At 48.4% G+C, this 16,058-nt stretch overlaps 1 protein-coding gene across 1 annotated transcript; it reads left to right on the forward strand.

The window, feature by feature from the left end:
* Nucleotides 1–1,164: 1,164 nt before the first annotated feature.
* Nucleotides 1,165–15,967, forward strand: tnrc6ba (trinucleotide repeat containing adaptor 6Ba). Its single transcript, XM_086016105.1, has 22 exons — nucleotides 1,165–1,652; nucleotides 2,787–2,876; nucleotides 3,215–3,236; nucleotides 3,550–3,987; nucleotides 4,068–6,944; nucleotides 7,060–7,221; nucleotides 7,334–7,530; nucleotides 7,671–7,742; nucleotides 8,583–8,783; nucleotides 8,946–9,065; nucleotides 9,235–9,360; nucleotides 9,846–10,016; nucleotides 10,164–10,268; nucleotides 10,411–10,603; nucleotides 11,091–11,258; nucleotides 11,365–11,511; nucleotides 11,835–11,978; nucleotides 12,098–12,187; nucleotides 12,265–12,468; nucleotides 12,672–12,739; nucleotides 12,882–13,021; nucleotides 13,514–15,967. The coding sequence occupies exons 2-22, from the start codon at nucleotides 2,820–2,822 to the stop codon at nucleotides 14,100–14,102; spliced, it is 6,291 nt and encodes a 2,096-aa protein (XP_085872231.1). The 5' UTR covers nucleotides 1,165–1,652; nucleotides 2,787–2,819; the 3' UTR covers nucleotides 14,103–15,967.
* Nucleotides 15,968–16,058: the final 91 nt, after the last annotated feature.

Consider the following 16,058-nt stretch of genomic DNA (forward strand, 5'->3'; position numbering starts at 1 on the left):
ATTTGAACTTGAACTGACGGAAGCACAACATTAACTGTTAAAAGTTTGTTGGATGATAAACAACTGATTTTTTTTTGTTCGTTTGTTTTCTATTTTACTTCCTCACGGACAGAATATCGATGCTTAACCTGCTTTATTTTCAAACAACCAGTAAAGAGATTGCATTCAGCACATATTTGCATGCCATATTCCATTGTATTTGTATTGAAAAGTGGAGACATTTCGTGTTGTCGTAAAAATTCGAAATAATTATGTAGTTTTAATTTCCAGTGAATTTAGTTTTTATAATTGTAAAAAAACAACAACAACAACAACAACAAAAGAAAAAAAAGCCTCTTTACAATTTCAAGGAATGACTGCAGTACAATTGTTGGCGTCCTGGGTGTACCTCGTTTCTCGTTCATTGTCAGATGGGATAAGACGCATCTCACCTGCGAAACCTCATAACAAGGACAATGGATGGATGGATGGATGGATGGATAAATGGATGGATGGATGGATGGATGATGGCGGGATGGCTATACACTAATGAAAAAAAATATAAACCATCATACCATAGCTTACCTTTTTCACTTTAGTCAGTTTTTCCTTGACAATTGCACATTTGTTGCATATGCATTTCAGAGTATGACACTTTCCCGAATTTATACATATGTCAGAAGTGACATTAATTTTTCTGTGTGCTAAAGTGCCAATGCATACACTTTGGCACTTCAGACCGTTCTTGTGTAATGCAGCAGGCTCCCTCCGGTGTTATTAAAAGTAAAGACAGCCTGTGTGGCTTTTGAATGAACATTTGTTCAAGCACCCCAAAAAGGAACTCTTTAAGACACTAAGATGTTTTCGTGTTTGTTTTCATGAAAACGGCGTATTAAGCAGGAGGTAAAAAAATTATATATCCAAAGTGTAATTTAGAAAACACGCTGTAAATCACATAAAATCATATAAAAGACATTTTGGCATTAAAATGTGGAAAAATAATTACTTTAGAACTTCTTTTCCCCTTACAATTATTATCTTTTGAAAGATAACGGCTAATGATTCTAATCTCAGTAAAATTCATTGACTTTCAAAATGAACCTCAGTGGGTTATGACTTCAATTGACAGTACTTTTACTCGAGTACAGTAGCGAGCGCATTTCTTTCGCCACCTCTGCCTCCTTCCTGTGCTCTCTCCTCCAGAAAGCTTGAGTGTTTTCCTTCTCCCGGCCCCTCCAAGAAAAATGTGATCTTTGTTTCAGCAAGTGTTTGGAAGTTTATGAAGGTCAAAAAGCGTTTTGGGGAAGCATCCCTCCCTATCCCGGGCAGCCAGTCAGAGCGCTTCCACGCAGCTGCCACTGGCTGCTGGCCATTGGAGACTCTTCATGCTGAGCAGCAAAATGGCCGCCCGTCTACAGACTGACTCCACGGCGCTTTGAAATTGAACATTTCTGCATATTTTGCTTTACTCCGCAGCAACCACAGTACTTCTTTACCAGCCAGTGGCGTGCTACGCCTGTATTTTCCAATATAGTTATCTTACTTGACGTACCTGCTCAGGCGTCGCTGTTCTTGTAGCTTCGACGAATGCCTCAGAAAGCTAAAAAAAAAAACCGCACTGAAGCACTTTAGCTAGTTAGCACGCTAGCTTTTCTACATATGTGATTGCTGAGGTGAGTATCGCAAACTCTCTTGGTCGTTTTATTGTTTCTTTTAATGCATGCAAATACAGATTCACTAAACGCAGCGTTGTCTTGATAGTGTGTCCGATAGCTCTCGTTTTGTGCTTAAGCTAACGCTATTAGCCTGAGCTACTTGTAGCTGTCAATGTGTAGCATTAACTCTGGCTATGTTTTCATATATATTTGCTTCATAGCACAGTGCATTTGCGATAAAGGCGCTTTGTTTGCACAACAAAGACCAGCTACTGTACTTCGATGGGTGACAACTGATAAATGTGTTTTCTTTCGGTTTTGAGGAGTCAGGAAAATTCCACCCACTCCTGTTAGCCATCAGCGGAAGAAGCATACATTATGGCTTGTTTACATCTGTAAAGACATATACACATCACGTCAGCCACTTCATATTGTGGTTTGTTGGGATTAGTTTACATTCTTTAACTCTGAATATTTTTCTCCACCTTCCAAGCAACCAGTCGTTCCCAAAACGTAGCACTGTGACATTTAGCAAACTGCTCATGCTACAATGACTGGAAGGTTAACAGATAATGCAGCATCATATTTTATGTAATGTAATAGTGATTGGGCACAATTTGTTTCTAAGAATCAACATAGGCTTTGTGTGGTATTGGTATGTGAGCAATATTGTATTCCTGGCTCTGGGAGCGCGAGCGATACTTAAAATGAATCAGAAGCATTATGCTGGAAATGGCCATTGTTGTTTTGCAGACAGTAATTTGTGCTTTCTAATCCTGACATTTGTCCCCTGGCATTATTTGGTGCTCCGGCATTGTACACTAGCCGCACCTAAAAATTAATGCATGCCGAAGAAAAAAATCACATCAGAACATTCAGCTCAGTTAGTATTTACAGGATGACTCCCTGACCTTAAGGACTCCCTCTCAACTAGATGAACTTGAAAGTGGGATTAGTTTACGCAAGGCTATGCGCTTACGATGGGGATAATAATTATGGTCTCACGGGGCTCTGATGCATGGGTGCTATTGGCCCTTTCTGCTTCTTTATGCTTCAGCATTTGTGTGTGTGTGAATGAGTGCAATTCTGAATACAATCCAGAATTTAACCGAATAATTACTGTGTTTTTCATTATCCTGCTCATCCTTGCAGAAGAAAGGAGTATCACGACTGGAGAAGTAGTTCATGGAAGACAAGAAAAGGAAAAAAGAAGAAAAAAGGAAAAGGGAAGCCTCTCAGAAGGTATGTTCAATATGTTTTGTCTTATTTTGATCACATCATTTATGACAATCACCTTATAGAAGTGCTTTGTCCAACAAAACATTTCGTGTGTTTACAGAGGGCCCCAGTCATGCGTGAGCTAATCGTTGTCTGAATACTAATAAAAGTGACATTGTCGTCTTCTGTTACTGAAGTGACCTTCTTTGGTTTTGTCCGCTAATGTCAGTGCAACCAAGTGGAAGTCAAACAAATAATGAGCATCATCATAAATTCAATGAGTGAATTGGGTTTTAATCATGGCACCAATTACAACTTAATGGAGGGATTCTGTAATATCTGCTTTGTCCTTTTCATTTTAGGTGACAGAACAAAAGAACAAAGGTAAGGCGAACTATAATGTAAAAAAGGTAAAGTTGAATTGCTTTGATATCGAAACAGTCTGCCCTCATGTCATCACGTTTTTTTTCTTTCTGCTACTATTTTTATTTTTGTTATTTCTCTGCTCTTAGTAGTTTATTTTACATTTGAAAATATGCATGTTGGTGAAAAAAAAAAATAGATTGGTGTCATCGACTTGCTTTGCATCCTGTGCTTTATGTTCTGCATTTTTTTCCCCACGTGTTTAAAGATGTGCCTTGTTGATATGAACCGTTCATTTTGCCTTCACTTTTCTCCTCACTGCTTCGTCATTCAGTGCTAGATTTGACCAAGCAGGCGTCCGCGCATCCTCCTGCAACTCAGAGCAGCTCTGCCTCCCCCAGCCCTGGACCCTCCCCCTCTGCATCCCCATCCCCAGCCACTTCAGGCCCTGGCAGTGCTGCCGCCCAGTCACAGGGTGGTAACAATGCCAAGCGCCTTGCTGTGGCCAACGGACAGCCCACCTCCACCGCCAGTTCTTCCTCTGCCACGGGCAGCACAAGTGTTACAGGGAACGGGAATACAAGTAGCGGAGGTGCGGCCCAGGCGCCTCAGCAACAACCTCGCTATATGCCGAGAGAAGTGCCGCCGAGATTCCGCTGCCAGCAGGACCATAAAGTGCTACTGAAAAGGGGTCAGCCGCCACTGTCCTCCATGCTGCTGGGAGGGGGAGGAGGAGGGGATCCCCCCAATGCAAACATAGCTGCTGTCTCAGGTATGAGTCACCCAATGTTTGGTTGAAAACTGATCACTGCGAGAACTTCCTTTTTTCAAGTAAGTCTCTAATCCTTTCAGATTCTGGTGCAGCTACCACCTCATTGGCCCTCACCTCATCATCAGTTGCTGCTTCTACCACTACTTCTAATTATGCAAATTCCATGTGGGGCACAAGCTTAGGCAGCCAGGCCTCCTCTCAGGGCAGGGAGAAGGTGATTGTAGATGGGAACGACCTGGAAGAGTGGCCCAGCATCGCTGGGAGTGATGGAGGAGGAGCTTCTTTCACTGTGGCTGGAGGAGGAGGCGGCGGAAGCGGCGGCGGCGGCGGCGGCGGCAGCAGCAGCAGCAGCAGCAGCAGCAGCAGCAGCAACAACGGGATGCCTGTGAACAGCACTAGTGCCTCTGGCAACCAATCCTCGTCCACTTCCTTGTTCTCTTTGCCCAATGAATGTATGCAGTCGTCCAGTAGTGTGGCATGGGGGACGGCTGCCGCCCAGGGCCATCTTGGAGGAGGAAATGCAGTAGCTTCAGCCGGGCCTGTATTACAGCAGTCCTCCTCAGTTTCCAAAGCCGCCGCTGTGCCAGGAAGCCATGATGCCAGTGGCCCCGTCGATGGCAGCAGTGGTATTCCGGGTGCCAACTTTAATCCAAATGCCAACCCTTCGGCCTGGCCTGCCTTGGTGCAGCAGGATGGGCCCGGTGTTGTAGGGGAAGGAGGTCCATCGTCCTTCCATCACCAGGGCCCCGGAGGGACTTTATCTGCCAACAATTCTGCTTCCGTAGGGCTAAAGGCTGGGGCAGTCGGGGTGCTAGGGGGTCACCAAGCTTTGTCTGTGAATCAATCGAGCACTCATCAGCACCAACTTCACCAAATGCAATCTAGAGACAGAGAGATGGCAGGGGGCAAGTGGGATAGCGAATCAGCGGGACCAAAAAGTGCAGGAGAGGAAGGAGTTGCGGGAGGATCGGGAGGTGGCGGAGACCACAATCTTCCTTCCTCGTGGAGGGGCCAACCCTCTTACCCTGCATCTAACTCCAAAACGGGTGCCTCAAGGACTGATGGATGGGAGGGCAGAGAGGGTGGCATGGGGTCATATAGAGCTGCTGAGGGGGACAACGGGTCCTCGGGTTGGGGTTATCCAGGGCCCTCGAGTGGGGCTAATACTTGGGGTAGTGCTGGGAATGGGGCAAATGATAGTCAAACTGGGGTATCTCAGGGAGGGTGGGGCACATCGGTAGGAGGAGTGGAAAAAGGGATGTCTAGTGTTGACTGGGGTGGGAGTTCCTCCAGCACTGCTGGAGCGAATGCCGGAGAAGTCATGGGAGGAGCCTGCAGCAGTAACAGCAGCAGCAGCGGATGCAGCACAGCTGGCAATCCTCCTGTCACCTCAACTGCTATGAACAGAGCTTGGGACAATCAGAAGGGAGAGGGGGAGACGGGGGAATGGAGTGAGGGAGGACACGGAGCACGAAGGGGATCTTTATCCAGCGGTGGGAATTCCAGATGTGAAAGGGAACCTAACGGCACTCGTCCCCGGCGTCAGCCACCCGATGCTGAAGATGCCTTGCAGAACCTGCTCAGTCGCCCCGATCTCGATCCACGGGTACTATCCAACACAGGCTGGGGCCAAACACAGATCAGACAAAACACGGCTTGGGATCTTGGTAATCAAGCAGAACACAATAAGAGCGCAGCCTCTTCAAAGCACCCAGCTTCTTTGGGAAATTCTTCTCAGTATTCTTCTGGACCCAGAATCCCCATTGGTGATTCCAATGGGCCTGGGGTCCACACTCCCTTGCTTTCATCTGCTGGCTCCTCTGGGGAGGGCTGGGAGACCAGCAGCAGCAGCAGTAGCAGCGGCGGGGCCTCTTTATCCGGGAGAGCCCCGCCGCCGAGTAATCTCGGCGTCTCGCAATCTGGTGCAGTGACCGCGGCGGGTGCTGGTGGTGGGTCGGGATCACTGGGACAAAACCAGCAAGGAAAGGCTACTGGCTGGGGTGCCGTGGAGAATCCGGAGACCAAAGGGTGGGCTAATGAAGAATGGCGAACCAATCGAGGAAACGGGGGCAGTTGGGGCGCTCTGGGGCAACAAGGTAACCTCGTGAGTGCAGGCTGGGGAGGAAATGACGAGAGGGGAGCAGGAGGGTGGAAGGAAATGGGTGGGGAAGGGCGAGGAAGTGGGTGGGGCTCGGGGCAGAAGGTTGGGGCAGGTCGGGCCTGGGGTGAGCAGGAGTCCAAATCCAGCAGCGGTGCAGGATGGGAAGATGAACTGAAGAATGGAGGAAGGAACTCAGGTGGGGATTCAGGTGCGGGTGGTTGGGGAAGCTGGGACGAGGATGCTCCACGGAGGTCCTGGGGGGCAGGGGGCACAGGGGCGGGCGGGAGCGGAGCAGTTACTGGCTCCAAACCCCATCAAAGTTGGAGCGGAGGACATAAAATGCACCAGATGCCAAATAGCCAGTCAGGCTCCATCGCAGGCCTGCAGGCGCAACTGCAGCAGCAACAATCACAACCCCGCAATCAGCCTCCCCAGATGCAGCAAGCATTGGACCAAGGGGCTATGCAAGGGGGTGGCGGGAGAAAACCAATCTCCCAAGCCCAGAACCAAAGCTCAGGCTGGACCTCAGGGCCCATCCCTGCTGGTCATGGATTAGGTGCAAGTGGATCTGAACCAAGTGGTTGGGAGGAACCTTCCCCGCAGACTTTAAGCAGCAGGAAAAATGAAATCGACGACGGGACCTCGGCATGGGGAGACCCGGCCCACTACAACTACAAGCCGGTTAATCTGTGGGATAAGAACAGCACCCCTGCTGGCCAACAGCCACATGGTCAGGGTCAGACTCAACAACAGGGACCCCCACCTCCAACACAGCCGCTAAATAGGCCTGCCGCGGGACCTGGGGGCAGCAGGGACTTCAACGCTAGTCATGGACTAGGAAAAGCTTCTCCAATGGGTGAGACACCGGCAACTTGTAAAAAAACACGACCGTGATGATAATCCACCGAAATTGCCCACCCACTGCTATGTTCGTAAGAGTCCTGGAGTATTGCCCGTGTGTGTGTCTGCAGGTACGTCAGGTTGGGGCGGTACACCTCCAGCTAGTCCCACGGTAGATAATGGTACAGCTGCTTGGGGAAAACCTACAGATGCCCCCACTGGCTGGGGGGAACCCGATGACACTGGGGGGAAAACTGGCTGGGGAAACCCTCCTTCCAATCCTCTAAAATCTGGTTAGAACGTACACGATATCGGACACAAAATTTGGAGTCTTGTTCACAATCTGACGGTCATATTTCTACGTAACACCTTGACCTCGCTGACTGAGCTGAACTTCCCCGACAGGATCAAAGTCTATGCAAGACAGCTGGGGCGACAAAGAGGGCTCTGTGACAGCTTCGCGTCACTCGAGCTGGGAGGAAGAGGAGGAGGGCGGCAGCATGTGGAACAGCACCGGCTCCCAGGGTAGCGGGTCGTCTTGGGGACAGGGTAGCAATGGTGGCTGGGGACAGAGCCACAATGTCAAGAAGCCCGGCAACAAGGTGGGTTACCTGCTCGCAGCATTTGAGCTCCTCAGTGTTTTAAGTCACTGTCTTGGATAGATGTTCTCATTGTGTTCATGATTTAGTTCTACTTTCAAGACCGTAGCACACCCATTTATGTTTAACCCAATCCTATTCAGGGTCCGCTCAAGGTTGGAGGAGATTCCTGGATGAGCCCAATCAACAGACAGTTCTCCAATATGGGCCTTCTGGTAAGGCATTTAAAAAACAGGAAAAAAAACCCACACACACAGTGGTACCTTGATTTACAAGTGGACCATGACTTGTGCTGTAAAATATGACCAACACAATGTCAGGAAAAGCTTACTAGAACATCTGAACTAAGCACTTAAAGGGAACATTTTTTTCAAGAATATGTTCTATGCAAGCCCACTAATTGAAACAAGGCATTCTGCTAAATATTGCCTTTGTGTAATAAGAGTTAATCCACTCGTTTTTAGTCGTCTCTGGGGGCAGCCATTTTGTCACTTCTGTCGACTGAAAATGACATCGCAACTTCTCAGGGCTCAGGTAACGACCAATCACGGCTGACCTGTTTTCTGAAACTGAGCCATGATTGGTCGTTCCCTGAGCCCTGAGTCATTTTCGGTCTTCAGAAATTACAAAATGGCCGCCCCCTGAAATGGCTAAAAACGGGTGGATTTTGCTGCTTAACTCAAATTGCACAAACACAATAATAATCAGAATGCCGTGTTTCAACTCGTGGGCCTGCTTGGAACATATTCTTGGAAAAAATATGTTTGGGTTGATTTTCCCCTTTAAAATAATGGTAGCGACGTGCTGAGTAATTTGACATGAGCTTGAAGTGATTGGTTAATTCTGCACACAACCACATCCTGCGATGCAAGAGGATGTGTGAAAACAACACCATACCTCAGTTATCTTCACTTTCACCCTCTAAAAGAGTGGTACAGGTTAAGGGCCACATTGGTAGTGGGAAAAGTCACTTTAAAAAGAATGTTGTCATCGTTTTAATAGCATTTGAACAGATGACGCTCATGCGATGACTGTTGTCCTTTTGCGTTGGTCAGAATGACGATCCGAGCGGTCTGAACATTGACCTGGCTCCAGGCGCTCTCCAGGAGAAGAAGATGGAAATGGACAAAAGAGCCATGGGGATGATGGATTACAATGGCGACATGAGGAAAGGAAGAGGGCCCGGCAGCATGGCTTATCGTTCGTCCGTTTCCAAAGAGGCAGCGCCCGGGGATGCCGTTTCTTTTTACGACAAGGTACGTGCTTATGTCTCTAATGTTATAAGAATCGTTGTTTTCCACTCTTTAGTCTTTTCTTCCTGGTGTGATGGTAGCCCTTTTCCTTCATTCCCTCCTTGTCTCACTCTCCCCCTGTCCCCTGTGCCACTCACGTCTTTCCCTTGGCTGTCACTTGGGCAGACCTTGCTTATGAACAATCAGGATGGGTACCTTGGGGAGGACGGCCCTTGCTCTCTGTTCTCACCGCCCACTGCCTACAAGCCCCATTCCCTCTTCAATCACACTATCCCCTTTAGACAAGTAAGACACCTGCTCCTCTTGTATCTGTCCTCCCATCCTTGCACTCTGTTCCTGTGTAGTTTTCTGTGTCCACAAGGTAAACGCGCCTCTTCGCTTCTTTCAACGTAGCCCTCAGACCGTTTTCTTTTATCTTCAATGGCTTCTGTTCAATCGAAATATTGCGTCGCAGGGTGGCCACAGTCTCCTCGGCGGCAGCGGAGGGATGTCTCAGCCCAGGCACCAGCCCAACGTTCCGCCCATGAACCAGTCCCCAGGGATACGAGCACAAGTGCCTCATCAGTTCCTGTCACCTCAGGTGCTCGTACTTGTCTTGCCCGTCGGATGGCGTTCCCGCTCGGAAGAGTCCCAAGAATGACCCGATTAGAGCAAATGAACATTGACTTTTGTTATGCATTGGAGAAATGAAATCTCACAATTAAGCTCTTGGTTTTTTTTCATTATTCACTTAGTGATAAGAGTAAATCGATTGCATGTAATTTGGAGTTGACCGAGCAGATCAAGGATGTCCAGAGTTTTCTGTCACGTCAGCAGACCAATTAGGTAGAGTTACATAATCCCTCTCCAAAAGACCACAGACCATGATTTACCACTTGTTTCTGGAGAATACAATTCATTGACTGGATTGAGACACTCATTATCACCCACTAATGAGAAGAGCAATGACAATCAATGTTCATCCGGAAGCGAACGTGGTTGCCGTTGGTTACGGTACAGAAGGGCCACTTTGGCAACGTGCGCATGGCCGTCATTGTGTTTTTTTTTTTTTTTCCCCCCCCTCAGGTGCCAGGCTCCATGCTGAAGCAGATGCCCCCTCCCAGCGGGAGCGTGGGGGGTGTTGGCGGTGTGGGAGGAGTGGCAGGAGTCGGCGGGGGCGTGTTCCCTCCACAGCTGTCCCCCCAGCATATAGCCATGCTGAGCAGCATCTACCCACAGCACATCCAGTTCCAGTTGGTGAGAATGAGCAAAGCATATCATTCTACGAGCGACCCCTCATTACAAGCGTATCCCCGTATTTCACTTCCTTTCGCAAAATGCGAGACATTGGCCCCACAACGTTTGGCAGTGCAAAGCTTTAAAAAGCTATGATGTTTGTGTTAGGCTTGTCAGCTCCTCCTCCAGCAACAACAGCAACCGCAACAACAGCTGCTGCAAAACCAGAGGAAGTTCACGCCGAATGTGCGGCAGCAAGCCGACCCGCAACAGGTACGCGCGTGCGCAGCCTTCTGCAGCTGTTATGGGGATGTTTATTGACAATATCTGGTTTCTGGCTTTCCGCTTTACTTGACCTACACGGTCACAAGGCGCTTGCAGGACTTATTTTTGTTGTTTTTGTGCGCCTTGGCAGTTGGCCAGGATCATGGCAGTACTGCAGCAACAACGGCAGCAGCAAGTCGGCGGGTTTGGTGGCAGCATGAAGCTCTCTCCCTCCCACCATGGTGCAAGTGGTGCCAAATTACACGGGGTTGACTCCTTGCCCCACCAGGGCTTGGCGGGATCTGTGGCTGACCTGCATCAGAAAACGCTTGGACCCTACTCTAGTGAGCACCGAATTTTACAGACCATTAGGCGCACCGTGTATTCGAGAACATTTTCACGAGACTTCAATCTTATCGAGTGGATCGAAATCGGTCGATATTTTGTATTTTATGCAAAATTGCTGATTGACTGTAATGTCAGAATTTGCACCGTCTTATCAATGACGTCATCGCTCGAAGCCGCAAAATAAGACATTACAGCAAACTCAACCTGGTTCACTCCGGGGCTAGTAGGACTACACTTCCCATGATTCTTAGTAGGCCCCAGCAGTATGGATATTTGGAGGCCGATTTTTAGCAGGAAAACAAATACAGATTACTGATTAATCGGACAAAAAAAAAAAAAAAACATTTACCCACAAATTTTCTTGGGGGGTATATATGGCAGTGGTCTGTCCCTGTCCACAAATAGCCGGGCATTCCCTGTATTTATGTTTTGGATTAGTTGAATTGTCATAAACATTTGTCATGTTATTGCCTCCATCTACAGGCTTTAGTTCTGGTGTGAACCTCTCAGGTATGGACCTGGGTGGCTCTATGCTGGGGGGGCCTGGAGGCATGAAGGACATGGGAAGTCAGCAATCGCGTTTCAAATGGATGATGGAGGGACACTCCTCCCCAGACGCTTCCTCGCCGGAAAATGCATTCCACAAAAATGGTAAGACGGCTTCTTTTTTTTCTTTTTTTCTTTTAGGATAACAATCTATGAACTGATTTGTTTAGCCGACTATTGCGCAGTTGTGTTGATACAAACTGTTGTGCAGGTCCTGTCACCCCCATGAAGATGCCTGGGGGCTCACCCTACTCACAGTACGACATGATTGTTGGAGACGCGCAAGGCAACACCAATTGGCATCGCACGCCCGGCAAGATGAATACAAAGCCCACCAGTACGGCCAGCTGGCCCCCTGGTAAGTGCTGAGGCTTTACGCAATCCTATTTGCACTAATTACTTGACAGGCAGGGTCTCAGTGGACTTGACGCTATATGAATTTTTAAACGACATATTACGCAATTTTCCCACATACGATGGAACAGCTCCCAGGTGTATTACGGTCTGTGACCTTTTGGTCAAAATACCCCAAGGACCAAGAATGACATGACACTTCTCGCCTTTTTTGACAGCCGTGTTTGGGGGTCTTACCTGTCTGCCCTGTCAATGTTACAACACTCTTATGATTTGCAATATCTGCTGTTGATGAGCATCTCATATTTCCTTCGTCCTCTTCCTCAGAGTTTCAGCCTGGTGTTCCCTGGAAAGGAATAGATCGGGTTGACCCCGAATCGGACCCCTATATGACGCCAGGGAGCATGATGGGAAACGCCGTCTCTCCCGGCCTCAATGACACTGAGCACCAGTTGTTACAAGACAATACTGGTTCGTATTGAACATCCGCTATTGGTCGTTGCGCAGCATCTGGTGTGTTATTTCCGTTGCTTTTATTTTGCAATTGCAAAATGGCGGCCGCAGCCAACATCAGCTGTTCTTGGTTGCAGATCCCATCCCTCCCCTCAACACCTTACTGCCTTCACCTGGTGCCTGGCCCTACAGTGCCTCAGATCCCCTGAACAACGCACACAACTCAGGTAAGCAGCAACACGCACACCTCTGACAGAAAGTCCTTTCACATCTTCAGCCGCCTCTGTGTCCTCCTTTTGAACAGCAAAGTACACCGACTATAAGACCGGCTGGCCCCCCGAGCCCATTGGGCACAAGTCCTGGAAAGCCAGTCGTGGCAGCAGCCAGGCGCAGCTGTCCCGCCCACCTCCAGGCTTGGCCAGTCAAAAGCAGATATCGCCGACCCCGTGGTCAGGGGGTGGCCCTCGATTGGCCGGCAGGGGATGGAGCAGTGGCTCGGGCACCGCTGGTAAGAGAGGGAAGGAAAATCTCCTTGTACCGTTCTCATTTTAGCCAGAACGTACCAGACCTGATATGTCCGGTGGGCCAAAACGCAATTTAGATTGCCACTTAAATCTCAGTGAAGGAGAGTGTAGTTGTGTTCTTAGGAAATGTAGAAAAGCTTTTAAAATGTGTTTCTCTCTCCCTCTCTCTCTCTCTCTCTCTCTAAAGGTTCAGCGTGGAGCGATGGCAGCTCTCGGGAAAGTTGCTGGTTGGTGCTTAGCAATCTCACACCACAGGTAAATGCTCACGAGCAAAGACAACAATTCGAACCAATTGAAGTTTTGCCATTCGCCGGCTGTTGCGGTCAGGCTCAGCTCCGAAAAGCTGTCAGTCAAATATTTTGGATTCACCTCCTATGCATCTGCTCTTTTTCTGCAGATTGATGGCTCCACGCTTAGAACCATCTGCATGCAGCATGGCCCCCTGCTGACCTTTCACCTTGGCCTAACCCAGGGCAGTGCACTTATCCGCTATGGCTCCAAACAGGAAGCAGCCAAAGCCCAGAGTGCCCTCCACATGTAAGACCCATCACTATTCTTTGGGTTTCTTATTCCGTATTTTTCCCAATTGTTCTGCCCAATTAAGAACCCAATAGAAACGATTTCTTGAAAATAGGAGAATATAGCAGCTGCGCAAACGAGCCACCATATCGTGGTGGTTCCTGCTTCAGTTTGTGCAACAGCATTTAAAGAAATCAACCTTAAACATGTTTTTTTTCAAGAATATGTTCTATGCAAACCCACTAGTTGAAACAAGGCATTCTGATAAATATTGCATTTGTGGAATAAAGAGTTAACCCACCCGTTTTTAGCCATCTCTGGGGGAGGCCATTTTGTCACTTCTGTCGACTGAAAATGACATCACAGTTGCTCAGGTAACGACCAATCACAGCTCGCCTGTTTTCTAAAGCTGAGCCGTGATTGGTCATTATCTGAGCCCTGGGTAGTGTCATTTCCACTTTAAGGCATGTGATGGTGAGTGACTTTATTTAATTTTTTTCTTTTCAACAGGTGTGTTCTGGGCAACACCACCATCTTGGCCGAGTTTGTGAGTGAGGAGGATGTGGCCCGATACATTGCACATTCCCAAGCCGGGGGCTCGGGGAGCGGAGGCGCTGGCGCTAACTCTGGCGCCACCCCTGCGCCATCCTCCGCGGTGGGGACGAACGGTAGCGGGGCCACCTGCGAGCTCGCTGCAGCAGCAGGACTGGGAGGCGGCGGAGGAAATGGCGGCGGCACCGCAGGAAGCGGAGAGGGCGGGTCTCCAGCGGGGACGGTCGTACCCGTGGCGACCGGGCATTCCGAATCCACGTGGCAGAGCCTCGAAACCACCGGCAGCTCATCGGACCAGTCGGCCCCCGCCGCACCCGGCCTGGGCATCTTCTCCCAGTGGAGCGGCAACAGCGCCGGGGTGGTTGGAGGCGGAGCGGTGGAGGCGGGAAGACAAGGTCTGTGGGGGGGTATGGGCGGCATGAGTGGCGCCGGGTACCCCGGTAGTAGCCTTTGGGGTTCGCCAGCACTTGAAGATCGTCATCAGATGGGCAGCCCGGCCTCGCTGCTGCCGGGGGACCTTCTGGGAGGGGGCGCCGACTCCATCTGAAGGGCCCCCGCCCCCCCCCCTCCGCTTGACACGTGATCGTGTTGAAAATCATTGTCACAACGTCACGCTCTATTTATTTCCACACACAAATGATGTGAATTGAAGCTACACTGGTCTCCCGTCACACAGGCTACATGCAATACATTCTCTTTATTTCACACATGAAATCATCAACGTTAAATGAAGACCACAGTGAAACTTGAAGCGGGCGTGGGTTGTGGGGTGTAAGGGGGGGGGGGGGGTGACTCTCGAACTGAACCGGGTAGTTCTGTCTTTTTACTCCACGACCCGATCACTCAGGCATGTACTGTAGACGGGCTCAGCCGAGTCCCACATGTCAACGCGTTTAGCTTTCGCTGTTCTTTGTGTGCCACCGTTGTCTTCCCCGCCGCCTCCCCCCAGCCCCCCCCCCCCTCCTCCAGAGCCCCCTCCCTCCTCTTTTGTATTTGATGTCGACGACTTGCAGACTGAGCCTTCTTAAGACCCGGTGTACTTCTCTTAAGTTCTCATATTCGGAAGCTTGAAAGTGACAAAAGGAACCAGAGTGTGTTGTGGAAAACGGGGGATGACAGCGCCTCGCTATCGTTTTGAACTGGACCGGTGGCAACCTTTTTAGAGAAGTTAGAGGAGCGTTTTTACTCCTGTGCCGACACCTCTACCTTGGTGGAAATGCCATCGACATGGGGTCCGCGGTTAAAAAAAAAGAGAAGAAGAAAAAAAAAAAAAAAAACCCTAAACATTAGCCAAACTTGCACTATATGCCTCTTGGGTTTGTTGTTGACTCATCCAATACAAATCCCTCCACAACTCGACACTGACCTTACAGGACGACTTGTAATGTTACATCAGCAGTGGCCTTGGCCCACCTGCCCTCACACACACACACCCACACACACACCAGTTACACACTGCTCTTACGTTTGACAAGCAAAACTCTTATCTCCTTGTGGATGTACATCAGTTGTCTCTCAGTTTGAAGAGAAACGTGAAACTTTGTAGAGATCTCTTTGTTCCCCATTCAAACACTGACCTCGCTATTGTATTTTGTTTTTCTTACTCAAAGAAATCAAGTTGGTTATTATATATTGTCCTGATGTTAATGATGACTTCGGTCACTTATTTACTCGCTGTTCAAGGTGCCCTCCTTGCCTGCCTTGTGTGTGCATGACAGGAGCGTTGACGGTATGACCGAATGGAGGATGAAGAAAATGACGATATCAGGTGTTTGTGAGTGTGCGTGTGCGCGCACGCGTGTGTAATTGCTACATTGTTGAATGTTTTGTTTTGTGTTTTTTTTTTTTTTTTTGTCCATGAGAGATTCATCCGAGCGTGTATGCGGGCACTTGCTTTTGAACGCTTACCTGCTTCAGTCAGGGAAGTGAATAGATGTTTATCTGACAGCTTGGCTTTTTTTGTGTGTGCGTGCGTGCGTGCGTGACCACCAGACATTGTGATAGCTGAAAAGTTCAAAAACATTGGCACTATTGCATATGTCTCTTAATTTTTTTTTTTTTAGCAGCATTTTTTTTCCATGTTTGTGTTTTTTTCATTTTGTTAAATGCAATTATAGATCATTTGTCATTTGTTTTTAAGACGACGCAACCAACTGAAGGCATTTCTACTCAAATGCCCAAATCCTACCATACCAAGCTCAGCTGGAAACAGTGTTTTACAGACACGTTAAAGACAGTAGCTGTTATGTTTTACTGTTTGTCTTTTGTTTTTGATGTTATGTATCAATTTAAATTAAGTCGGTCTTTATCACTCCTGTTCAGGATGTTTTCATTTATTTCAGATGTTACGAAAAGGAGAGGAAATTAATTTAATGTGGAAAAGAACAAGATAATAAAGGTTCAAATGAGTTATTTTGATTTTGTCGTTTTTCAGCAGTTTTCATGCTTTTTTTCTTTTTTTTTCCTCAAATTAGCTGGGAGCCCTTTTTGGGTTTTACCCTTT

Source organism: Filicampus tigris, chromosome 19, assembly GCF_054856515.1.
Source record: "Filicampus tigris isolate MCC_2025a chromosome 19, RoL_Ftig_1.0, whole genome shotgun sequence".
Taxonomy (NCBI): domain Eukaryota; kingdom Metazoa; phylum Chordata; class Actinopteri; order Syngnathiformes; family Syngnathidae; genus Filicampus; species Filicampus tigris.